The following is a 25,443-nucleotide window of genomic DNA, read 5'->3' as shown; positions in this document are numbered from 1 at the left end:
CTGCAAATAGAATACAAAATCTGATTTAAAAAAAAAATCTGATTCAAACTGTCTTCTTAAGCAATAAGGAAATTGATTATCTCACATAACAGGAAGTCCAGGGGCAAGATAGACTTTGGACTTGTTTGATGCAGTGGTTCAACAAGTTACCAAGACAAGTTATTGGAAAGTACAGGATATCAAGTTTATCAAGTTACCAAGGAAAAGTTTACCCTCTGGGGTGGGTGCTCCTTGAGTCACATGGATTACAAGAAGGAAACATGGCTACTTGGGTAAAATTGGAGTTCTGTAAGGATCAAGAGGAAAATGGACGCTAGACGGATGATCACCAGTATCCTTCACAATCTTCAAAGCAAAAAAGGCTGTTTATTCTCTAATTCCTAACAATAGAACCTCTCTCCCATCACTCCTGGATTTTGTATGTAGCAAGGGGAGGGGAGGAAGCTCTAGAGCACTGTCCTCCAAAGGAATCCCTTCTTCTGAACCCCTAAGGCTTTTCTAGCATCTCTCTGCCAGAAAAGGAAAGGGCCCTGCACACAAGTTCAGCCTTTAGGTCAGCATCCTGCTGCACTGGTCTCAAGAGTCTTCTGTGGAACTCATCTACCCACCAGGATTCTAATGGTTCTAACACTCATTTAACATTCGTTCATTTACAAAAACTTATTAAGCACCTGTTACGTACCACGGATTGAACTAGATACGTTCTACGGTGGTGAGTAAACCCACCCTCATGGAGCTTACAGTATAGTTGGCAAGAGAAATATGGAATACAAATAAGCATATAATTATAATAATTGTTATGAAGGAAGAGAATAGGGTTACATACAGGAGACCTCCCTGAGGAGGTGACATTTAAGCTGAGATCCAAAGCCTATCTTCATTTCGTCGTACTGCTTTCCTCTGTGTTTTGACTTCCCAGTATAATTTTTTTAAGGTTTTATGTATGTATGTATTTAATATGGCTGCATCGGGTCTTAGTTGCAACACGTGGGATCTTTGTTGCCGTGTGCATGATCTTTGTTGCAGCATGAGGGATATTTTAGTTGCGGCTTGTGAACTCTTAGTTGCGGCATGTGGGATCTAGTTCCCTGACCAGGGATCAAACCCGGGCTCCCTGACTGGGAGCGCAGAGTCTTAGCCACTGGACCATCAGGGAAGTCCCCGCAGTGTAATGTATAGCCTACATTAGCAATTAAAATAGATCTATTTTCTAAATTTCTAAACTGATTCTCAAATTTTCTCCTGAGTATAGAACTATCAGGTGCCTCCCCACAGTAAGAAGTATAGCAAATATGAATGGCATTTGGTGAAGAATTCTTGCAGATTCTTCGACTCACAAGTCTTTTAGACTTAGAATCCTTTATTACACTAATACATTTGCTCTGCCTCCCCTGGGGAGGTATGATCCATGGGGACATGGATCATACCTCACTAATCTTTTTCCAGTACCTAGCTTAGTCCCTGGCACATAGTAGGTGCTCAATACAGTGTTGAACTATATTGTTAAATCTGAGTCAGATTTATACAGCAGCATTCACCTTCAGTAGTCATTTTCCAGTATGAAAGACAATAAGCAAACAGCTCGGGTAAATATGTTAATAACAAATGCTTAAGAATCCATACAGCATAACAACAGTTAAATGAATTGAGCCCTTACAATGTGTCAGGCTCTGGGCTAAGCACTTTCATTTTCTAACTTGTTGATGCGTCACAACTTTAATGTAAGTACCGTTATTATCTTTGTTTTACAAATGATCAAATTAGAAAATAGAAGTTTAGAGAAATGACTTGCTAAGGTCACACTGCTAGTATGTGGCTGAGCCAGGATCCAGGATCTGAAACCAGCATTCAGCCTCCATGAACCAATGGGCATCTGCTCTACTGTAAGATTGGTGTAGGCACTTATTCCAACTTGCAATTATTTCACCTGTCTCTGTATTAGTTATCTATTGATGCATAACAAATTACCCCTACTCATAGCAGCTTAAGCCAAACATTTATTAGTTTCTGTGGGTCAGGAATACAGGAGTAGGCTAACAGCATGGTCTGGACAGACTCTTTCGTGATGGTGCACTCAACGGGTTGGCCTGGGGCTAGAGTCATCTCAAGGGTCAAGTGGACTGAAGGATCCATTTCCAAGCTCACTCACGTGGTTGCTGGCTGGCCTTAGTTCATTCCTTGTCAAGTGGACCTCTCCACAGGCTGCCTGAGTGTCCACATACATAGCAGCTTCCCACAGAGGAAGTGATGAAGAGAATGTGTGAGCACCTAAGACAGAAGCTGAAGTATTTTTTATAACCTGATCTTGGATGTGATATAGCATCACTTCTGCTGTATGCTACTGATTGCACAAACCAACCTTGCTAACACTTGGACAAGGGCTATACAAGGATGTGGATACTAGGAAGTAGGGAGTTCTGGGAGCCATCGTGGAGGCAACCTACCTCGTTGCATCCGTTTGCTAATTTTTGTGACTGTCTTCTCCACTAGAATGTAAACTTCACGGGTGGGGAAAAGCCATCAGTGATTCTCGTTGTCATATCCCCTCACACGCTGCCTGCCATATAAGAGATTGTCAATAAATAGTGAATAAATGTGATGATGGTGATACTGTTACTGAATTAAGTTGTATGGACCCTACTCAGGCCATAGCCCGGCCAAGGCTCTCTGCCTTGTCAGGGGAGGGTTCTTTTTCCGTTTGGGTTCGAGTGAATAATGAAACAGAAGCTGAGATGAACACAGCACAGGCTTTATTCAGTGGCCAAAGAATAGAGAAGCGGGGAACTAAGTTCACAGATCATCTTCTCACCCACCTGGCAAGAGGGATTTAATGTTAAAGAGTACTGTAGGGCTTCCCTGGTGGCACAGTGGTTGGGAGTCCGCCTGCCGATGCAGGGGACACGGGTTCGTGCCCCGGTCCGGGAAGATCCCACATGCCACAGAGCGGCTGGGCCCGTGAGCCGTGGTAGCCGCTGAGCCTGCGGGTCCAGAGCCTGTGCTCCGCAGCGGGAGAGGCCAAAAAAAAAAAAAAAAAGTACTGTAAAGACAAAGGGAGGAGGAGTGAGGCTAATGACAGAGAGGCATATGCATAAGTCTACCAGGGAAGGGGCAGGGCTTTTTCCAAAGGAGTGGCATACCACCCGTTTTGATCCTTTTTGTTCTATAATGTCCAGCCATGGTGGCTGGTAGGGTGTATCATTTAATATGCTAAGGTAGTTAAATCAACATATAATGAGACTCAGGGTCTGTTGTAGGTCAGATTCATCACCATCTTGGTCCCAGCTGGTTCCATCTGTTTTTTTGTTTATAGATTCCTTTCTTATCTCTGGACCCTTTAACTTAAAGATTTAGGTAAACTCGTGCTAAAGGTGGGGGGTTGAAGGGTTGTGAGCAGAGACCAGGATCAGCTCTGGCAACAACAGGAATTCCAAAGGGTGGCTTCCTATAATCCCGTCCCGCTCTCACACAAATTCCCAGTTGCCATGCATGGTACCATGTAAATACTTTTATAAGGCAGAACTATATCATGCCCTAAAACATGTACTCATGTATATAATTTCTATATAACTATAGAAGGTGGACTTGGAAGCAAACACACCACATCCATGAGAACGTTGGCCTTTGGGGAGGAGAAGAAAGTAATGGTGCTGTGGGTGAAAGTCAGATAGGGCTTTATCTTCTACTGGGATTTTTTTTATTGAGCCAATATTTAACGATGGTCAATTCTGGGTGGTGGGAATATGGGTATTTTTCTCTGTACCTTTCCATATTTTTAAAATTTCTCAAAATAAACTAGATATAGATTTTTAGTCTTAAGCAATTGGAACATGTGCCTTGGAATGATCCTTAGGCACTTAAAAAGTGCCTTCCTTTGGCTCTTTGCTCTAATTAAGGGTGTATCTACAAACCCCGCTCTCCAGATGGAGACCAAAACCTATTTTTCAGACCAAAACCTATTTCCTCCTGAAATTGTCAAACTTTTCTGGTTTGAAGTTCTACAAAATCACCTTGGTTCACTGCTTCTCCACTTTCTGTGTTTTGTGTAGATAGAGCCAGAGCCTCCATGGGCTGAAGGAGAGAGACCCAAGCAGCAGCAGCAGCCTGGCTGGCAACAGGAGGCTGTGGTTCCTGGCACTGGTGCTGACATACAATCCTCTGAGGCCAGAGTCCTGGACCCCGGGCTCGTTTGAAAAGCACTGGTGCCTCTTCCTTTTACACACAGACAACAGTCACGCTGGACCAACACTGGAAGGGTGCATGGAAAGTTTTAAACCTGTAGGTATCAGATTATGCAACTTTTCCCTTTTTTTGTTTTTGTTTTTTTGTGGTACGCGGGCCTCTCACCGCTGTGGCCTCTCCCGTTGCGGAGCACAGGCTCCGGACGCGCAGGCTCAGCGGCCATGGCTCACGGGCCCAGGTGCTCCGTGGCATGTGGGATCTTCCCAGACCGGGGCACGAACCCGTGTCCCAAACCCGTGTCCCCTGCATTGGCAGGCGGACTCTTAACCACTGCGCCACCAGGGAAGCCCCTACCCTTTTATTTTGATGTCCATTCATGCTGTTTAAGTAGTAAGTTCAGAAAATCAGTCAATCCATTAACAATTTCCTTTTCCAATGGAGGCCCGACGAAAACATGGACTATTGTGAATGAAAGCACTTTTAGCTGCTGTCTTAACATAAATCACTGACGTCCATGGGCACGTTGGTGAGAGGCAGCTTAAGAGGTTAGAGCAACATTTAGGTACTTCTTGGGTAACAAGAAGACACTCTGAGAGTGGAAATAAAGTCAAAAGCAGGATCAGCCAGATGAGTACGTTTCACACTCAGTTCAATACCTTCCACAGTATTTTGTTCAGACTTTATTTCTTTCCATGACAATCCTGTTTGATAACAAGCGACTATTCCTATCTCCAGTGTCCTAGAGCCAGGGAATGAGTAGGTAGAAAATGCAGCCCAAACTGGTGTGTTCCTTAATTCCAGGTATCCCAGAACCTATACCCAAGGAAGAAACAGTGGCACAGAAGAAGCCAGTGGAGAAATCCGACTGCCTCGCCTATTCTGGGGACAGACTTGGGTACACTTCACGAGTGGGCTGACCCCCCACTACATTCTGGGGCCCCTGGGAAGAGGGGCTCCCCAGGCCTCTAAGACAGGACCTATATTTCTGTTCGTGCACAATTAATACTTTTCTAATAACAGGTCTTGTTAATATGAACTTTTCAAATCCCACAGGCCTGGCTCCACAACTTCTGAAGGGCTTTGGGTCTCTCTGCAAAATGGGTGTAAGTATAATCACTGGACTGTTGTGAGAACGACAGGCAATGATACACAAGGCACAAAGCAAGCATTCGATAAATTACACATCATTGGTCTTGTAAAAGATATTCTGATTCCCAAAGTTTTACAAGAAAATATGATTCTTCATTAAAGAATACTTTTGAGCTGCTGCCCAACCAGGGTTTCCTGGTCCTAGCCCAACAACTCACAGCTGTTTCTCAGAAGAACTAAGGATTGGGAGAAAGGAATTAGGGAGGTATCTTCAGCTAGCCTTGTCTCATCTCTGGAAATCACCACTCTGAGGCCTTTTACCTTTGCCCCCTAATTCATTCTTTTAACAATAATTTATTGAAAACTCTCTTTTCAGGACACTAGTGCAGAAAAAAACACAAATATGAAAAGTCTTTGTCTTCAGGGAGCTTTCAATACAGGGTGGCAAACAAGAAATCAGTGCTCTCTGAGATCCAGTCTACTACTCTGCAGACAGGTTGACCTAATCAATAGATGGTTCTTTATTGTTTCTCAACTCCCCTTCTCTCACATACTTGCTCAGCACCCTCACTACCAATCCCAGAGGTGAAACAATCCTTTTTAACGTTAACATCAAGCTGCAGGAAGAAATTACACAATGGGGCCTAGATGTCCCTGTACCTCCAAATCTTCAGAGCCCCAGGACCCCCGGAGAATCCCTTCACATGTCTCTATTTTGTTGCTGGGGCCCACTCTCCACAGGGACCCCTCACTGGTCTTCTCAGATGGCCCACTCACCCACGGTCCTCCTTCCCTGCAGTGATGCTGTCTCTTCCTTAATGTGAAAAAAATCGAGGCCACCTAAAACATTACTCAGGCCTGCTCTTCATTCATTCATTTAACAAATATTTATCAGAGCCTAATACAAGCCTGCACTGTGCAGACGTGGGAGATGCTAGAGTGAGGACCCATCAGCCACCGTCCCGCCTTCTCGGACCTCGGTGTACAATTACACTGCACATTCTGCAAAGATTACAAAGAATACTTGCACACCCTGAATGGAGCTGAGAAGGAGAATTCCTGGTGTTGCAAGCCTTAGGGGCCAGCGTAGTTTTCCTTAAGAAATGATATTTGAAGAACAATCTCAACAGCAAAATGGAGGTTAACTAAGGGAAGAGGCAGGGAGGAGCGTCCAGGCAGAGGGAAGAGCACGTGCAGAGGCCCTGGGTGAGAAGGACTTTGCAACATTTGAGGATCTAAATGAAGCCAGAGGAGGCAGGGGCAACATCAAACACAGGGCCTTGCGCCAACCCTAAGGAGTTTTGATGTTTAAAGAAATAGCCAACAGCCTTACAGGGTTTCAAGGAGCGAATGCCACGATCGGATTTACCTGCCCCGCGGCTACAGAGCAGGTAGGGGGGTTTGGCCCACCTGGTTTTCCCCGGCGTCCGACCAACGCCGGCTATCCGCTGGTTCTTACCGAGGAGCCTAGGGAGGGGGTGAGAACGCAAAGCCGGCGGCGGGAGCAGCGGGCGGGGTCGGATCGCCGCGCGGGGAGGAGGAAGGCGGCCTGCGCGGGGCACCCCTGGGGACCTGAAGCGCGACAGAGAGTCGGCGCGCTCGGGACTTGCGCCTGCCGAGCTCTCGCTTCCGCGGAGGCTGCGCCTGGTTCTCGGCGACGGGACAAGGCCACGCTGCCTAAGTGGCCGAGTCGGCGGAACCCACCGGTCTCTGGGCCCAGAGCCCCGCTGCGGCCCACAGCGCCCAGGTGAGCCCCACACTTCAGGTGGGGAGGCCCGGCCGCCCCGGAAGCCCCTGCCCGCAGCCCCAGGCGACCCCGCCGCGGCGCTGGCGGCCGCCATCTCCGGGCGGCGGCGGCGGGCGCGCCGAGCGGTGGGCGGTGGGCGGTGTCTCCGTGGCCTGGCGACCCTGCGGTGAGGCCCGGGCCCGCACGGGGGGCGGGGAGGGGGCTCCTGGTGTCTCCCGGCGGCCGGGCCGCGGGCGGGGCAGGGACCGGGGTGGGCGGCGGGGCCCCCCTACCCGGCCAGACCCCGCGACCCGCGGCTCCGGCCTCTCCCCGAGTATAAATTCATACTTGTCGCCGTCGGAAAAGTGGAGCAGAAAAGCACAAGCAAGGAAGCGCAGGAGCCGAACCCCCTCTCCCAGGAGACACTCGGGTTAACATTAAGGTGTATTTCCTTCCAGTCCCCTTTTCCCTGCAAGCATGAGCGAGCTGCAGTTTTGCTGAACATGGATCGTAAAGTGCCGCAGCTCGGCTTCTTTGTCTTACTAATACATCCCACGCGTCTGCGCGCGGCTTTCGATGTTTTTCTCCATCCTTTTCATTGGCCGCGCTAGTCTGTGTTGGGGCCAGGTTGACCGCGCCTGGCCGGGGCTTGACGCTCGCTGAGTGACAGGACTGTGATTTACATAATGGATTATCTCTGATCGTGAGCATACAGGTGGTTTTCAGTTCTTAGCTATTACAAAAAGCAATTCGTTGAGCACTGTTCCGTCTGGTTTTTTGAGCACGATTATTTGTGTAGAGAGAATCCCTCGTAAGGCTTGTATACGTTGCAAAAATGCACCTCGGAAAAGTTATTTCCGTTTTTGTGCCTCGCATTTGGGAACACCTGGCTTAGGGAGCTTTCTGACAGACTTTGCTGGAGATCCCAGTGCTTCACAAGGGATCCGCCGGACGGTGTCAACACCTCTTTAAGTTTGACCTGCCTTGTAGCTGGCCTTACCTAGAGCTTTGCTGAAAAGGAACTGTGAGTACCTTAGTAATTTTTAAAACTGACTTAGGTTTAGCTTGGATAAACCATTACAGTCTCCAATACGACTAAACCTAAGTTAAAGCAAAATTCAAGCTGGGGTTAGTTAGATGAACAGTGGAAACTTTATATTTGTCATACTTTCTTATACATGGATGCTGGGTTGCTAGGGGAGGGATTTTAAAGGATTATGCTGATGGGTATGTCACCAGATACTCAGAAAGCTTCCTTTGAAGACATGTAAAGTTTCAAGTGAGTGAGTGACATTGTCCTTATCAGTGAAAATAAATGGAATTTGTTTCTCCATCCTTTTTATTTACATCCTTAAAACTTTGTGTTGAAACACAGGGGATTTTTCTTTGTAATAATCATTTTCCAGTTTGGTCACATGGTCGTGATAATTAAATGTATGTATGGTGGATAAATTTAGAATATGACGTGTTTATTAAGTCCAATTTGTAGCTTAGAGATCTGTGTGAGACAGATCTGTGTGAGACAGATACATGGACAGCTGTGATCATCTCTTGGTGATAGGTGTAATCATATTCCAAGAAACAATACTGGCAGGGCACCTGGGGTTTTTTTTTTTATATAGTAATCTTTTATTTATTTATTTATTTTTATATTTATTTTTGGCTGTGTTGGGCCTTCATTTCTGTGCGAGGGCTTTCTCTAGTTGCGGCAAGCGGGGGCCACTCTTCATCGCGGTGCGCGGGCCTCTTCACTATTGCGGCCTCTCTTGTTGCGAAGCACAGGCTCCAGACGCGCAGGCTCAGTAGTTGTGGCTCACGGGCCTAGTTGCTCCACGGCATGTGGGATCTTCCCAGACCAGGGCTCGAACCCCTGTCCCCTGCATTAGCAGTCAGATTCTCAACCACTGCACCACCTGGGAAGCCCTGGGTGTTTTTTTTTAAAACAGTTTTGTTGAGATATAATTAATATAGCATACAATTCCCCCATTTAAAGGGTATAATTCAACGGGTTTTTTGTGTATTACAGTATTAATTTTTTAAGTTGTGGTAAAATATATATGACATAAAATTTGCCATTTTAAAATGTACAGTTCAGTGGCATAAAGTACATTCATGATGTTGTGTAACCGTCACCACTATTTCCAAAACTTCTTCAACTGATACTGTATAAATAAATGTTGAATGTATAAGTGAATGTTGATAGTTGAGGGAAAAAGTTTTTTTCTGTGATCTTGATTTCTAACCTTTCTAATTTGCTGTGTTGTCTTTTATACTTTATATGAAATATAATTATAATTAATATGGTACGATGCCTTATGTTAGTGTGATAATATTTGAAGTTCCTTATAATGGAAAATTGGGCAGTTCTTTCAAGTTTGCTGAATTACTGAACTTTCTAGAGTCTCTAAAAGTTGTAGAGCAAATTTTGAATGATATCCCAAAATCTACTCTGATTTACAAAGGATGCTTATTTAAGTTTATATTATGCTGTTGGCTTACTCTATTGCTATGTATTCTCTTTGCTTTGATAGTTGCAGGATACCCTCCGCTTTCATAGGAGATATCCTAAGAATTTTTTTTAAAGATTTTTTTTGATGTGGACCATTTTTGAAGTCTTTATTGAATTTGTTACAGTATTGCTTCTGTTTCATGTTTTGGTTTTTTGGCCATGAAGCATGCGGGATCTTAGCTCCCCAATCAAGGATGGATCCCGCACCCCCTGCATTGGAAGGCAAAGCCTTAACCACTGGACCACCAGGGAAGTTCCCCTAAGAAATATTTCTAAGACTAGAAAAATCCACAAATATATAAGGTGCTAAAAAAACGAGGGATTTATTTTGGGTACAGTGTGTTTTGAATCTTTAGCTTTCATTCCAAAATGCTTAGCTTTCCTTTGCCTGCTGGATCGCTTTTATGGATGCTAAGGTCTTTAATATCTTTAAAAATTTTTAATTAATTTATTTATTTATGGCTACGTTGGGTCTTCGTTGCTGCGCGCGGGCTTTCTCTAGTTGCGGGGAGCGGGGGCTACTCTTCGTTGCGGTGCGCAGGCTTCTCATTGTGGTGGTTTCTCTTGTTGCGGAGCACGGGCTCTAGGCGCACGGGCTTCAGTAGTTGCAGCACTTGGGCTCAGTAGTTGTGGCTCACGGGCTCTAGAGCGCAGGCTCAGTAGTTGTGGCATACGGGCTTAGTTGCTCCGCGGCATGTGGGATCTTCCCGGACCAGGGCTCGAACCCGTGTCCCCTGCATCGGCAGGCGGATTCTTAACCACTGCGCCACTAGGGAAGCCCTTAATATCTTTTAAAAAACAATTTGTGGCTTCTGGCTGTTTCCAGACCAAAACGATTGTCAATCTCCCGTTTTTTACAAGGAGTGAGCACCCTTGGACATCTATACAGAAAAGGCTAGACTGGAGTAGATCTTGGGAGCAAAAAATAGTTGAAATTATTTTTCAGTAGGTTTGGCAGGGGTACAACTGTTAATCCCAAATATTCAAATGTGGGGGGTTTCCTATGTGTGTATTATGTGTGCTTCTGATTTTAGCATTACAGCCCAGATACTGTTTAGTTAATTACACAGGAGTTCTGGACTTTAGTTTTGGCTTGGGCTCTTCTAGTGACCTGAGCAAACTACGTAACTTTTATGGATTCATTATTGGCACTAGTAAATTAAGTGGGCTTGAGTAAGTGGGCAAATTACATTTGCTCTTAGAAAGCAAACTGGCATATCCCTGGATGCTTCTTGCAAGCTTAACACATATACCATACATTTCACCCATTTAAAGGGTATAATTCAATGGGCTTTTTATATATTACAGTATTAATTTTTTAAGTTGTGATAAAATATATATGACATAAAATTTGCCATTTTAAAATATACAGTTCAGGGGGCTTCCCTGGCTTCCCTAGTTCAGTGGCATAAACTAGAGTTTATTCTCTGGTTTTAGGAAATAATAAATCCATAACAGGTAAAAATATGATTGGCTAATTTGCGTGATTTAACTTCTTTCCCTGAAAATTAGATATTGCAATTCTATTGTATGTAAAGGCTGTTTCATCAGAAACTGCGTGCAATTTAAGAAATTGATTGCAGGGTTAGAAAAACTCTTTGCAGATGTCATCTTTGTTGCTCTCAGTCTTTCTTTGCTGCAATTCTCCTTTTCTCTTTCCTGGCTGCTAATTGGATTAAAGACTGTTTTGCCAACCATGGCATCTGGAGATGACAGTCCTATCTTTGAAGATGACGAAAGGTAAATGTCTTGCATTGCAATAAAACTAGCTTATGAAAATTTCAAGAAAGTTTTAATCATTCAGGAGAGGTATTTATCCAGGCTACTTTTTAAAGGACACATTTTGTAATATTGCAGAACACATAGTTTTGCTTTTCTGTGATTTCGAGCAAGGGTGGTAAACACCTGGCATGGAGGTAGCAAGCACTAATGTGGCATCCTTTCCCATAGGACCTGGAGGTAAGGTCTCCAAATCCATCTCAGCACAAAATTCTTGGCAGTCACTTCAAAATGATATAAAATCCATTTACTGTCTTTGATTTAGACCCTACAGAGGAGATTAGAGTGAATGAAGAGTAGGATGTAGTCAAGAGACAGACTCTGGAGCCAGAGTCCTAAGTTTACATCCCATCTGCCACTTACTGTCATTGTGACCTTAAACAAGCCCTTGGCCTCTCTGAGCCTCAGTTTCCTCATCTATAAATAGAGATAATGATAGTACCCACCTCATGGTGAGGATTCTTTGAGTTAATATATATAAAGCTCTTAGCGCAGTGATTGACACACAGTAAGTACTAAATAACTGTTAGCTATGATCATTATTGCTGTAATAAATGTTACTTCTCTCAAAGCTAAAGATCTATATCAGTATCAAAATAGTACTTACATGTTACATATTCATTATACATAACAGGTTATTCACATAGGACACACATATAATATATATTTTATATTAAATTGTGCCAGAAACTTGACAAAACAGAATCCTTTATATTTTTAATAAGATTTCCTATAATAATGACAAGATTACTATCTTCCATAACATTTTTATATCTATTATAGAACATTTCTTCCATGACTTCTTTTTTCCTCAGTCTTAGTATTATAAATTAGAACCTTTTTTGTTAAAATTAATCCCTAGTTATTGGTTTAAGTATAAAATGTTTTGAGAATTCTTGCTTTAGAGTGATTGGATCTGAAAAAGTAAAACCAAAATTAAATACTGTGCTTTTTAAGTGACGGGAGGGAGAAGTAGAAACTTTTTACTGACCTTTCCAAGCATTATTCTGTGGCCTAGCTTAGAATACTTTCGTGGATAAACTGACTGATTCTTAATCCTATTATATTAAGGTGACTTTGGAATTATCTGACTATATACCCATATATAGTAATTTCATCTTAAAAGAAGAATGCATAAGAGGGAGAAGATAGTTACATGTACTGTAAGTAGGCTTTCTTAGCTAATATCACTTTAATATTTTATAATTTCAGGGCTTTTTGAAATCTGATATTTTCACCTTGGAAGGATTAATTGGTTATTCTGTTACTGTTTTGGCCTATTATAATTGCTTAATTTTATTCCCTTAGCCCTCCTTACAGCCTGGAAAAAATGACAGATCTCGTAGCTGTTTGGGATATTGCTTTAAGTGATGGAGTCCATAAGATTGAATTCGAACATGGGACCACATCAGGAAAACGAGTGGTATATGTAGATGGGAAGGTAGGAAAAACTGTTACTTCGTAAATATGGTGTACAGGGAAGCTTGATTTTGCTAATGTAGATTCTTCATATGTGAATGCAAGGCTTTTCTCTTACAGTGGTTATCTTTATATATTGGCCTGTATCATTTTGCCATACAAAGTAAACTAATAATAGTTGTGCAATTCATAGACTATAACATCTAATATTTAAACTTAAAATGACTTTATTTTCTAAAACCTTTGTATCATGAAAATATTAAATTTTCTTCCATTTATGTGTTTTCAACTTTTATATTTTATTACTTAGGAAGAGATAAGAAAAGAATGGATGTTCAAATTAGTGGGCAAAGAAACATTCTGTGTTGGAGCTTCAAAGATGAAAGCAGCCATAAATATAGATGCTGTCAGTGGTTTTGCTTATGAATATACTCTGGAAATTAATGGGAAAAGTCTCAAGAAGTATATGGAGAACAGATCAAAAACCACCAATACTTGGTTATTACATTTGGATGGTGAGGACTTTAGAGTTGTGCTGGGTAAGTGAGAGCCGTTTCTGCAGAATTTGTTGGCTTTTTATGGTGGCCATTTAATTAGTTCCTCTAACTGTCCAGACCTTTTATGGCAGCTTTGAATAGGAGAGAATGTTAAGTGCAGTTATATTTCTCACGTGTCCTGTGGAAATGAAGTATTCATTGAATCGACTGATTTATATGGAAAATATGAGAGCCAGATTTTATAGTGATGGATTCGAGGATTATAAACTTGGGTTTAAAAAAAGAAATACTGATGTAGACATTTGTTATTATTTGATATTTCTCTTTAAAACCATGTCTAAAGGCAGTTGGAAATTAAAGATTCATCAGTAAAAAGGGAATTTTTCTCTAGATAGCAATAGGTTTAGGACTGCAGCAGATCAAAATCATCAGTCCAGATAAAGTAGATTAAAAAATAAAAAGTAAGCCATTGCTCTTTGAGCTAAGTTCTGCTATTACAGATTGCCATCTGTGTTCTCAGTTTCTATTGGGCCTACAAAACTTGCAAGACAAATATTTACTACCTTTTCACTCTTCTGGTTACTCTTAGTATTTCCTGCTTCTCATATCACTAAGTTAAGACTATGTAGATCATCTCATTAATTCATTGATTCATTTATTAGGTAATATTGAGAACCTCTTAAAGGGCAGTTTGTGTACCAGGCATTGAGGATCCATAAATGAAGAGACTTTGTCTGTGTCTTTTAAGAGTATATAGTCTAGGGCTTCCCTGGTGGTGCAGTGGTTAAGAATCCACCTGCCAAGGCAGGGGACACGGGTTTGAGCCCTGGTCTGGGAAGATCCCACATGCCACGGAGCAACTAAGCCCGTGAGCCACAACTACTGAGCCCACGTGCCACAACTACTGAAGCCCTTGCACTTAGAGCCCGTGCTCCTCAACAAGAGAAGCCACCGCAATGAGAAGCCCACACACCACAACAAAGAGTAGCCCCTGCTCGCCGCAGCTAGAGAAAGCCTGCATGCAGCAACGAAGACCCAACACGGCCAAAAATAAATACATTTATTAAAAAACATAGTATATAGTCTAGTTGAATGCTAGAAAATACCTTAAAAATTTTTTTTAAGAATGAAAAATGTTTATCAGGTAATAAATGCACATAGTTGGAAAAAAAGGAAACCAAAAAACTCCTGTATGGTTTATTTATTAAAGAAATTGGGTCAATTTTTCTTGAAGAGGATAGGAAACCACCAAATTGTCTTCCAAAATGGCTGTACCATTTTGTGTTCCTCCCAGCAATGAGTGAGAGTTCCTGTTACTACACATCTTTGCCAGCAGTGTTGGCAGTGTTTTGGATTTTGGTCATTCTAATAAGTGTGTAATGATATCTCACTTTTAATTTGCAAGTCCCTAATAATATGTGGTGTTGAGCATCTTTTCATATGCTTATTTGCCATCTGTGTATCTTCTTTGGGGAGCTGTTTCTATAGAGCTTTTGCCCATTTTTCAATTGGGTGGTTTGTTTTCCTACTGTTGAGTTTTAAGAGTTCGTAGTATATTTTAGATAAGGAGTTAAAAAAATTGGAACCATAATCTTTAGTGCATTATGAGATTTACGTATCATGAGAAAAAAGCAGATTAATTTTTTCAACCATTTTGGCTTCAGTTATATTTAAAAGATGATGTCTAGGTTGCCATTTAAATACTTCCTGTCAGTCAATAATTCTAAAAATGTAACAAAGATATTTAGATACACATTCTTTATCGGATATGTTTTGCAGTTATTTTCTTCCAGCCTGTGACTTGTACTGTCATCTTTATTTCTTTTTGATTTAAAAAATTTTCCTCCTCTTCATTTTCTGTTTCTATTAAGGAATTATTTATTGTGTTAGTTTTGTGTTCCTTTTAGTTGAGTCCTCATTTATGAAATTATTTTCATTTCTAATTTTTACTGAGTTCTACACTTCATTTCTCAGAGTTTCTCTAATCATTGTTTAGTCATTCTTTCATATCTTGTATGATTTTCTTAATTTCTTTCAGCTCGTTTTGAAATAGTATTTTACAGCTTTACCTTTCATGTAAGCATGTCTTTCTGATACTTCTATTATCTATAATGATGGTAGTCTGTTCTTTTTTCTTACAATTTTGTGTGGATCTAGAGCTCAGTACCTCTCTTTGATAATTCTTGTATGATCTTAGTTTTTCTGAACTTATAGAAGGGAGTGTGGTTTTATGTAGCTTTTTAAACTTCAGGTTCTTGAGTTCCCTTTTCTGTCGTTTTTGGATGATGTTAAAAATCATTGGGGCACACTTTCTGAGACGGCTGCTGTTTCCTTACCCCGTTTTTTCTAGATTTTCTCTTTTACTCTCGTTTCCCTGGGTGCTCAGTTTGGATTGTCTTCCCACCTTCTCAGTGTGGGGTTTGTACTGGAAGGGAGCTTCAGCGGGTTGGTTTGAGGGTTCCTGGGGCCCAGACTGCTGTAGCCCTTTCAGACCCCTCCCGCTGCTCCCACACCCCGTCCACTGTCAGGATGTAAAACCCCTTATAGTTCAGCTGCTCTTCACACATCCCCACTCCGAACGCTCCAGTTAGAACCGGGACTGCTGTCTGGGGATTCTTAGGTCCACCAGAGGCTCTGCTGCTTCCTCTGCTTCTTTCTGCATGGTTGCCGATACTACAGCTACGGTCTTGGAGTTGCCCGTGGTTCCCCCACCTATTGGTACTGTAGAGTTTGTGGTGTAGATACTGTCCATCGGGTCTTTGATTCTGTTCTGTTGCCCTGTCTGTTTTAGCAGGGGAAATTTGGAGACAGTAAAAAGCTCATGCCTCTGCTACCGCTACCACCATCTTCATCATCAGCTTTCAAATTTACTTCATCCCCTGTTGAGTTAGATGAGGCTGTGAACATATAGTTCCCCCGCCGCTCCTCTCCCACCTTTACCACCTTCAACTTCTGTCTTCTCTACCTTTTCTTTGACATCATCAGAGTAGTTAATATTTGTATTCTGTTCTGTAGCCATAACTGTGTTCTCCTGTGTTTTTTCTATAGGTTGATTCTAAAATTAAAAACCAATAAATAACATTTATATTACTGTGATTTTGTAAATATTTTTGGAGTGGGCCACGGTTACATTCTTTCTCTGTATTATTGTCACACCCCCTGTGCCATTCAAAGGAAGTTGTTTTTAGTGTCAAGGTCAAGTGAGTTTTCTGTTCTATAATCTACCAGTTTCTCAAAATTATACCTCATTTTTTGTTTACTTCACAATTGGACCTTGATTTTTTTTTTTTTTTTTTTTTAGTCATCTGTTTTTCTGGGCTCTTCTGGTGGCTTTTCTCTTTTCTTGTTGGAAATGGAAATATATCTTCTTTGCTCATGTTCCTAATGTCTGTTTGCATTTTTTACTCATATTATCTATTGCTTTGAAAACTTCTCATTCTTAATGACAGTATTCTTGGGCGTCTGTTGACTTCCTGTTCAAAACTAGATAGCTGCTTCCCAGGCCTGCTGCCCAGTGGCTGTCCTGGGCTTGCTTTCATGGAACCCTGGCTTTAGTTCCATCAGTTATTGAATCCCACAGCTGCCAGTTTTACCTTTGTTTACTGGAAAATATCCTTCAGTGATTTCCTAATAAAGGGTGTCTAGGAGCTAAATATTATATGAACCTTATACGAAGTTGATACTTTTGTGGAGTATAGAGTTCTAGCTTTAAAATGTGGAGTTTTTTTCCCCTGAGAAGTTTTGAAAGCCTTGTTCCATGTCTTCTGTTCTCCATTGTTTTGAATGAGAAGTTCTATGCCAGTCTGAATCCCATTAGTTTTTTCTTTCTGGAAGCTTTTGGGGGCTCATCTTTATGTTCCAGAATTTTACAGTGTTGTGTTTAGAAATGTAGTGGCTCACCAGCTACTTTACTTTTAGGTGAAAAATGGTATTTCAGCATGTTTTTTATTTGCCTCTTTCAGAATTGGGTGAGGTTGAGCCTCTTTTCATGTGTTCAAGGTCCTTTTGTGTTTCTTTTCTGATAATGCCTGTACGTGTCCTTTGACCTGTTTTCTCTTGGGTTGTTGGTCTTTTTCTCCTTGATTGCTAGGAGTCCTTCTGTTACTAAAATTAGCTCTTTGTATTGTGAGCTTCAAGTATTTTTCCCAGTCTGTCATTTATTATATGACTTTGCTTATACGTATGCATGTGTTTTTTTAATCATGCAGAAATCTTTTTTACTTTCATGTAGTCAGATTTACTTACCCCTTTTCTTTTATGGCTTCTGGATTAGCAATGTTCTTCAGAGGCATGTTAATAACAGCTGTTATAGAAAATCTGAGTACATGTACACATTCAGTTGGCCCACTAAATAAAATTCCGATTGTCACCACCGTCATGGTTTATTTGAGCACCCTGTGCTCTGATCCAGGTGGCTGAGCTGGGTTTCCCCACAACTGTGGCCGTAGATGCTCCCCACTCAGGCTGCCATTGGGCTTCCCCTCCCGTACCTCCTGGGCCCCTCTGCTCTTCTCTTTCCCTCTAGCCCAGTTCAAAGTCCTTTCTCCACTCTCTAAGTGAGGCTCACATCTCGAGGTGCAGGGAGAAGAGACCGTGTTCCTGGAGTAGACGGCTTGTCAGTGTCAAGGCATCCAGCCTTGACACCCAGGCAGGTTTGTTTTTGTTTTTTTTTTTAATATGAATAGTACTTTTTCTTTTTAAGAAGATGTTGGGGGTAGGAGTTTATTAATTTATTGTTTTTGCTGTGTTGGGTCTTCATTTCTGTGCAAGAGTGTTCTCTAGTTGTGGCAAGCGGGGGCCACTCTTCATGGCGGTGTGCGGGCCTCTCACTATCGCGGCCTCTCTTGTTGCAGAGCACAGGCTCCAGACGCGCAGGCTCAGTAGTTGTGGCTCACGGGCCTAGTTGCTCTGCAGCATGTGGGATCCTCCCAGACCAGGGCTCGAACCCATGTCCCCTGCATTAGGAGTCAGATTCTCAACCACTGCGCCACCAGGGAAGCCCGTGAATAGTACTTTTTAATGATTTGAAATTTAAATGCAAACAATTACCAGAAGAAAGCATGTAATTTTTTTTTGAATTGAATTTTTTAATTTATTTTTTATACAGCAGGTTCTTATTAGTTATCTATTTTATACATATTAGTGTATATGTGTCAATCCCAATCTCCCAATTCATCCCACCACCACCCCTCCTTTCTCCCCTTGGTGGCCGTAAGTTTGTTCTCTACATCTGTGTCTCTATTTCTGCCTTGCAAACCAGTTCATCTGTACCATTTTTCTAGATTCCACATATATGCGTTAAAATACGATACTTGTTTTTCTCTTTCTGACTTACTTCACTCTGTATGACAGTCTCTAGGTTCATCCACGTCTCTTCAAATGACCCAATTTCGTTCCTTTTTATGGCTGAGTAATATTCCATTGTATATATGCACCACATCTTCTTTATCCATTCATCTGTTGATGGGCATTTAGGTTGCTTCCATGACCTGGCAATTGTAAATAGTGCTGCAGCGAACGTTGGGGCCCAGGCAGGTTTTGACCCCTGGGCTCCGTATGCACACACAGGTCCCGCTTCTCTCTAGTCTGCGTTATAACACCCAAAGCTCGTCTTCTGGCTGCTTAATGAGTGCAGTCCTCCCACCTGCCACTCCCTGGGACATTGACATTCACAAGTGGCTCTAGGGAATCCTTCCCCAAAATGCATATGCGTTTGTGACACGCGCACACATGTACACACCTCCCTGGAGTGAGCTGCGGCCGCTTAGCTAATGCCCGAGTGTATCGTGGTAGCATTTTGCTCTATCATGTCAGCACTGTAATCTGAACAGTCTATCAAGTACTATGCCTAAATTTTTTTTTTATGATCCAGTAATTTTCCTCAAAGTGAAACCATAACAAAATGAATAGAGATTACTGTGCTATCCAGTATGAAATTTAAGGCTAAATTGCTATCTATCCTGTATGAACAGCAGGGTAGCCTTTTCTGGCGGTCTCTTTGTGCCATCATCCAGTCGGGTTAGTGAGAGGCAGGAGGAATCATCTAGTCACTGATGTTAGAGGACATTCTAGGAGGGATAAATTAGGAGTCTGGAATTAGCAAATACACACTACTATATATGAAATAGATAAATGACAAGGTCCTACTGTATAGCACAGGGAACTCTACTCGATATTCTGTAATAACCTATAAGGGAAAAGAATCTGAAAAAGTGTGTGTGTGTGTGTGTGTAAATGAGTCACTGAGCTGTACACCTGAAACTAACACAACATTGTAAATCAACTGTACTCCAATAAAAAAAAGAAAAGCAATGCTTGCTATAATCCAAAAAATAAAAATAAAAAAGGGATAAGGTCAAATATTGCATTACTTAAACTACGTATGTTTTTAAAAGGCCAAAAGCACTCTTTATTTTGCTAAAATATATTGGTATCCTAAATGGAAACACATTGTAATCCTGGGAGTGTGTAAACCCTTCTTTGATTCACAATGAGACCTTAAAATTTTATTAAAACATTTCAGATGATATGAAAAAAAGACATTCTGTGTGGAAAGGTCCCTCTTTGCATTCATTTGTCTGCATCCTCCTTTAAAGATTTTCTTTAACAAGTCTTCATTAATTTGTATTGGGATCAAGATTTTTTCTTAGAAGATTGCTTTCAATTTTATTTCGTCTGCGAACAAAAGATAAACACAGTTTCTTCAAATTTGGAAGAATTTCAAAGCCATGAATGGAATTAATGGAGTTTTCAAAATCCAGTGTAACAGACTCTTCTTAAAATAATAAAGTGTTAACTTTAAATCACAGATTATAATTTTTTTTTCATCTGTTACTTTTACAGAAAAAGACACTATGGATGTATGGTGCAATGGTAAAAAAATGGAGACAGCAGTAAGTTGACCTTTTGATTACCCTCACCATGTGCGTGAGTGACCATTGAAATGTTGCTGTGTTTCCTAACTGGAGATTTTATAAGTAATGAAGGTCCTCTTGGTTAAAAACAAAAAAGAGATGAAGTAATACTGACTCCAAAATCTGAAGAACTTTCCTGGGCAGTGCCTGGGGCAGTGAGAGTTTGGTAACAACTTATGTGTGGCACCAAGCTCATACTCTACCTTTCCTCTCCTGGACCAGCCTCTACCCTGAAAAGAGTTCCCACATTTACAAAATCCTCCCCGGCGCGGTGCAGCACAGCGCAACCTGCTGCACGTCGGGACCGGGGTCCGGTGCGGAGAATCCTTCGTCCTGGGACACGGGCGCGCGGCTAGAAAGGTGGCCGCCTCCTCGCCCATCACGCCCGTTTCATGAGGACCCTGGTGCTAAACCATTCGTAGACGATCTCCTTTTGGGTCTGGGTTTCGTACCTAGCAGAGCAGCTCCCTTGCTGCAAACTTATTGAAAGTCAGTCCTCGACACACCTCGACACAAGGGTTTGTAAAAAAAAAAAAAAAGAAAGAAAAAAAGGTCCTCCCCAAAGGTTGAGTCCTCCTGTGTTTATCCAGGTTAAAGGGGTGCTTTATACCATTGCTTCTCAAACTTGCATGCATAGAATCAGTTGGGATCTTGTTAAAGTGCATATTCTAACACGTCCTCAGGTGTTGCCAGAGCTGCTGGTCCACAGGTCACACTCTGAATAGGAAGGCTTTACACCATACACTCAAAAAGCAGATAGTACTTTTCTAAAAGCAAAGATTGTTAAAAAGAAATGATGCACACAAAGGCAGGTAGGAAAGGGCACTGTCACGAACCCCAGAAGACAAGTGGAATTTGTAGAGTAGCAGTGCTAAGAGGCTACCCCACCCATTGAAGCCAAGCACAATGAAATCCCCATCCAAACCCCAGTGTGTTGGGCTTTTGCTGCTTGCACTGTTAGGGCTGTGGTGGGATGAATATAGGAGTGCATCTCAAGTGGGAAGGAAATAATGGTATGTACAGCAGGGGAGGAAGTGAAGCAGGGGAGGTGGTCCTGGACAGCTGGGAGTGTGGAAGCAGGAGCTGAAATCTTTGGGTGGAAATTCCCATGTGTTCTGGGGTCAGCTGGCAAGCAGGCGGTATACCAGCCCTGGTGTCCCCTTTCATGGCTTCAGACGTGAACACCAGGGCTAGAGATCGTGAGAAGGTCTCTTCCCCGGCACAGTTTAGCTAGTCGCAAGTTGTGGTTGCTGCTGTTATCTCCCTTCTCTATTGTAGGTCTGGGAAGGTGAGGAGATGTGCTTGGAGGGAAGGTCTGGGATGAATGTATTCAGCAGACTAGCTGGGTCTTATAGCCAATCTGCTTCTAAGGAAGTGCCCAAGCCAGAAATCAGAGGTTACAAAGATTAATGCTTTTCTCTTTATTAATCCTAGTTTTAATTCTTGAAGGGAAATGTAACCAGGGCTCACTCAAAATTGATCCTCCAGAGTTTGATCCACCCTCTGGGTTAAACCTACCCATCGAGACTTTTATGCAGAGAGGCTTGGAGAGCTCTTCAGTATTTTATGTCTCCTTTTGGACCAGCTTAAGTTTCCATGCCTACTGTGTGCCCGATGCCACATCTACCAGTCCTTCCTATTCTCCCTTTCCTACCCTGGAATTCCCTAGATGGAGTCTGCAGTTTGGGATCACATTCCTTCCACCCTCCAGGAATTCTCCAGTGCAAATGTAAAGAGAGATTTAAGAATGTGGTTGTAAATAAGTAGGGAGTTGAAAATAATGTCCATCCACAATGTCTTTGTTCCTCAGTAATTGACAAGAAACCACAAGTGTTTGGACAATAGCTCTGTCTCACCCAGTTGCCTCCTCATTGTAACTACGACCTAGTTTGCCGGGCAGTCTTCCCCGGCACTATGCACACCTGCTCTTGCTGCCTGTGAGTTACGGCTTATTTTCTCCATTTCCTTTTCATCTCAAAGCACCGTGACCAAGACCATGTATCTGTCAAATTACCAAGAAGCTACTGACAAGGATTGTATTACTCAACCCTTCCTCTGCCCTCTAAATTGATTTTTACAGAAGTATGACCTGAGGGATTTTTTCAAAGCTCAATGTGAAAAGGGGTAAAAAGAACACACTAGACTCCAGGGCCAGCACCCCCAGTCCTTGTGGTCAGTACACCTCCGTGTTGGCCAGATTCTTCCCAGAGCTAAGAAAAAGCTTCCCTCTCTGATGCCTCCTGTGCTTTCTTTGGTTAGATAATGTTAGCTACGGGGCCTTGCTCTGTCTGCTTTGGCTGCCAGGAAGCTCATAGCCAAGTTGTGAGTCTGATGGTGCTTGCTTGCATAATCCACTTTTATCCTCTAAGCCTCCTGTTCTTCATTCCTTCTCTGTACCACTTGGCCCCTATCTTTTTACTCTAGATCAGTGCTGTTCAATAGAAATATGAGCCACAGATATGAGCTTCATATATAACTTTTCTAGTAGCCAGATTTCAGAAGTTTTACAGTGAAGTTCATCTTAATAAAAATTTGATTTAAATCAGTATATCAAAAATATTATCATTTAACATGTAATAAATATAAAAAGTTTCTACTGAGTCATTTTACATTCTTTCTTTCATACTAAGTCTTCCAAATCCAGTGTATATTTTACCCTTAACATAGTATCTCATTTTAGACCCACCTCATTACATGCTCAGTTGCCACATGTGGCCAGTGGCTACTGTACTGGACAGAGCAAGTCTAGACTCAGTAGTGTTTGGTTTTATGTTATTTTTAATGTATTTATTGTAAGCCACCTTATACACTGGGGAATCAGATGTTCAGAGTGGTTAAGAACACTCCATCCCTTACTGACTGGGGCCTTCAGCAAGTAATTTAACTACTCTGTGCCTCAGTTTCCTCACATATCAAATGTGGATAGTAATCGTACTCCAATCAGGTTATTGTGAGGATGCAATAAAATAATGCATGTAAACCATTCTTTGTATAGAATAAATCACTAATAAATGTTTGCTATCAGGTTTATTATTTTTACTTTTGAAAATGGTCTACATTGTCTACATAGTGTATGTTATAGACACATAGCCATTAGGTACACTTTTTTTTTTTCTCTGAAACTTAAGATTCTTAAAGATTGTAGGGGGTACAAATAAGAAACCTTCATAACAGAGACGTAACAGCATCTAAATACAAGCTTCTAACTTTAATCTTGCCAAGTTTAACATTGAACTAATATGTACTTCATTATACCTCCCTTTTTGGGTGATGTTAATGCTCTAGACAAAGACAAATGTTTCTGGAACACTAATTCCTCCTTCTTTTGTTTGCCCAGGGTGAGTTTGTAGATGACGGAACTGAAACTCACTTCAGTATTGGGAACCATGACTGTTACATAAAGGCTGTCAGTAGTGGGAAGCGGAAAGAAGGGATTATTCATACTCTCATTGTGGATAATAGAGAAATCCCAGAGATTCCTGAGTGACTTCATGTTAATGAATTTTAATCTTAAGAAGTAAAGATCAGGACTTTTAAATTACTGTGGTGATTAAATATGTTCAGTATATACTTTTCAGTACATCTAGTCGCCATGTTTTTATTTTTTAGTTACTTGAAACTGTAATAATGTTCCAAAGGTCAGGAAAAAAAATTATGTATCATAAATATTGCAATTTATTTTGTAAATAATGTAAAATGTTTTAACATCAAATGGAAAATAAGATATGGACCAAAAATCACTAGTGTTTTACAAGAGCAACTTTTACTATAATAAATGCTATAAAATAAAATTGGTGCTGCTTGATTTGTGTTTCTTAAAATGGATGTCTTTGTATATTTTTAACCTGTGCAGATAGATTGTCTAGTTTAAAGCAATTGGTATACAATGATATTATTAGTTTAACTGAAATGAGAAACATTTTCTATCTGGAAACAATGTTGAGATGTCAAAGAGTGTCACGTAAGAATTTAATTAAAAATAGGCTTCTGAAAAAAAAAAGTTTTCTGAAAATCCAATTGTTTAATCAGCATGATCAGGACAAAAAAAAAAAGGATGAAGCAAACTTCTTTACACCAGATAGCATCAGTTGCATTGTCAGGCAGTGTTTAGAAAGTCAGAGTTGCACACCTGTGTGGAGGTAGCTAGCACCAGTGTTAGCGCTTTGTGACTGAAGCAGACCCACCCAGGCAGATTCACAGAGATGCCGCCTCAGTACGGGAAGTGGTCCAGATTGTGTCAGTACTCGTTTCTGAAGGTCTTTCAGGGCAGGACCTGGTTTAATAGTAGAGCCTTTTATCGGGGTATTTCATGTCCATTATCACATGGGGATCCTCCATAAGAGGGAGAATTCTCCATTTTCTAGACTTGCTCTGTCCACTAGGGTAGCCATTAGTCATGTAGCTATTTAAGTTAAATTAACTAAAATGAAACAATTAAAAATTCCTCTATCACACCAGCCACATTTCAGGTCCTCAGCAGTCACATGAGGCTAGCAGTCACCACATTGGACAGTGCAGATACAGAACATTTCCATCATCATACCAAGTCTGATTGGACAGCACTGGCCTGGAGACATTGTCTCAAGCTTAGTGAGCTGTTCTGTACTGGAACAGGCAGGATTTAGACCCAGGTTTTTCTGACGCTAAAACCTATGTGCTGTACTACCTTCTCCCTGCCGCTCACGTATTTCTAAGAGATTTGGGGCAGAACAGAGGCACAACCACGCTCTAACATCAGGCACGAGGAACTGAGGGGCAGGACAGCAGCGAGGGAAAGTGGCTCAGACAGGCGGGGCCCCCGCAGGCAACATGCGTGGTGGCAGAGCATATTAAAATTAGCCTGTGAGTTACCTACTCTGACATTTGTTTTATTTGAAGTCTTACGACTGGAAGGTTAGCATACCACATGTATAGAAATCATCCCCCTGCTCTCCCCATGCCACCCCCCCCAGGCTTCCTTCACTGCCACTGGAAGATTAGGACATGAATGAACTAAGAGGGACTCTTCTGAGGCTTAAACTCATTTTGGGGTTTGCTTTCAAGTGTTTGGGTGTGGTCGTTTTCACTTCCCTTGAATAAAGGACGTTATTTATTTATTTTATTTATTTAATGGCTGTGTTGGGTCTTCGTTGCTGTGAGCGGGCTTTCTCTAGTTGCAGCAAACAGGGGCTACTCTTCGTTGCGGTGCGCGGGCTTCTCATTGCAGTGGCTTCTCATTGTGGAGCACAGGCTCTAGGCATGTGGTCTTCAGCAGTTGAGGCATACGGGCTCAGCTGTGGCTCGCGGGCTCTAGAGCACAGGCTCAGTAGTTGTGGCGCATGGGCTTAGTTG

At 41.9% G+C, this 25,443-nt stretch overlaps 1 protein-coding gene across 8 annotated transcripts; it reads left to right on the top strand.

Moving 5' to 3' along the window:
- Positions 1–6,632: 6,632 nt before the first annotated feature.
- On the top strand, positions 6,633–23,860 carry FAIM (Fas apoptotic inhibitory molecule). Of its 8 annotated transcripts, none has more exons than XM_060149746.1 (6): positions 6,953–7,015; positions 12,354–12,445; positions 12,591–12,723; positions 13,012–13,240; positions 20,042–20,091; positions 23,450–23,860. In XM_060149746.1, the coding sequence occupies exons 3-6, from the start codon at positions 12,613–12,615 to the stop codon at positions 23,597–23,599; spliced, it is 540 nt and encodes a 179-aa protein (XP_060005729.1). In that variant the 5' UTR covers positions 6,953–7,015; positions 12,354–12,445; positions 12,591–12,612; the 3' UTR covers positions 23,600–23,860. The 8 variants fall into 8 exon arrangements, with proteins under 8 accessions (XP_060005728.1, XP_060005736.1, XP_060005734.1 ...); XM_060149747.1 differs by lacking the exon at positions 6,953–7,015 and adding an exon at positions 7,128–7,181; XM_060149748.1 differs by lacking the exon at positions 6,953–7,015 and adding an exon at positions 11,194–11,243.
- Positions 23,861–25,443: the final 1,583 nt, after the last annotated feature.

The sequence above is a fragment of the Lagenorhynchus albirostris genome, chromosome 5, assembly GCF_949774975.1.
Source record: "Lagenorhynchus albirostris chromosome 5, mLagAlb1.1, whole genome shotgun sequence".
Lineage (NCBI taxonomy): Eukaryota > Metazoa > Chordata > Mammalia > Artiodactyla > Delphinidae > Lagenorhynchus > Lagenorhynchus albirostris.
The sequence above is the reverse complement of the archived record's forward strand: the minus strand, read 5'-3'. Positions and strand labels throughout refer to the sequence as shown.

Excerpts from the sequence above, each read along its gene's own strand:
- FAIM (XM_060149745.1), top strand. The coding sequence starts at position 12,613 with ATGACAGATCTCGTAGCTGTTTGGGATATTGCTTTAAGTGATGGAGTC. Across the intron at positions 12,724-13,011 it reads TGGTATATGTAGATGGGAAG|GAAGAGATAAGAAAAGAATG; the intron begins GTAGGAAAAACT and ends TTTATTACTTAG. Across the intron at positions 20,092-23,449 it reads GTAAAAAAATGGAGACAGCA|GGTGAGTTTGTAGATGACGG; the intron begins GTAAGTTGACCT and ends TTGTTTGCCCAG.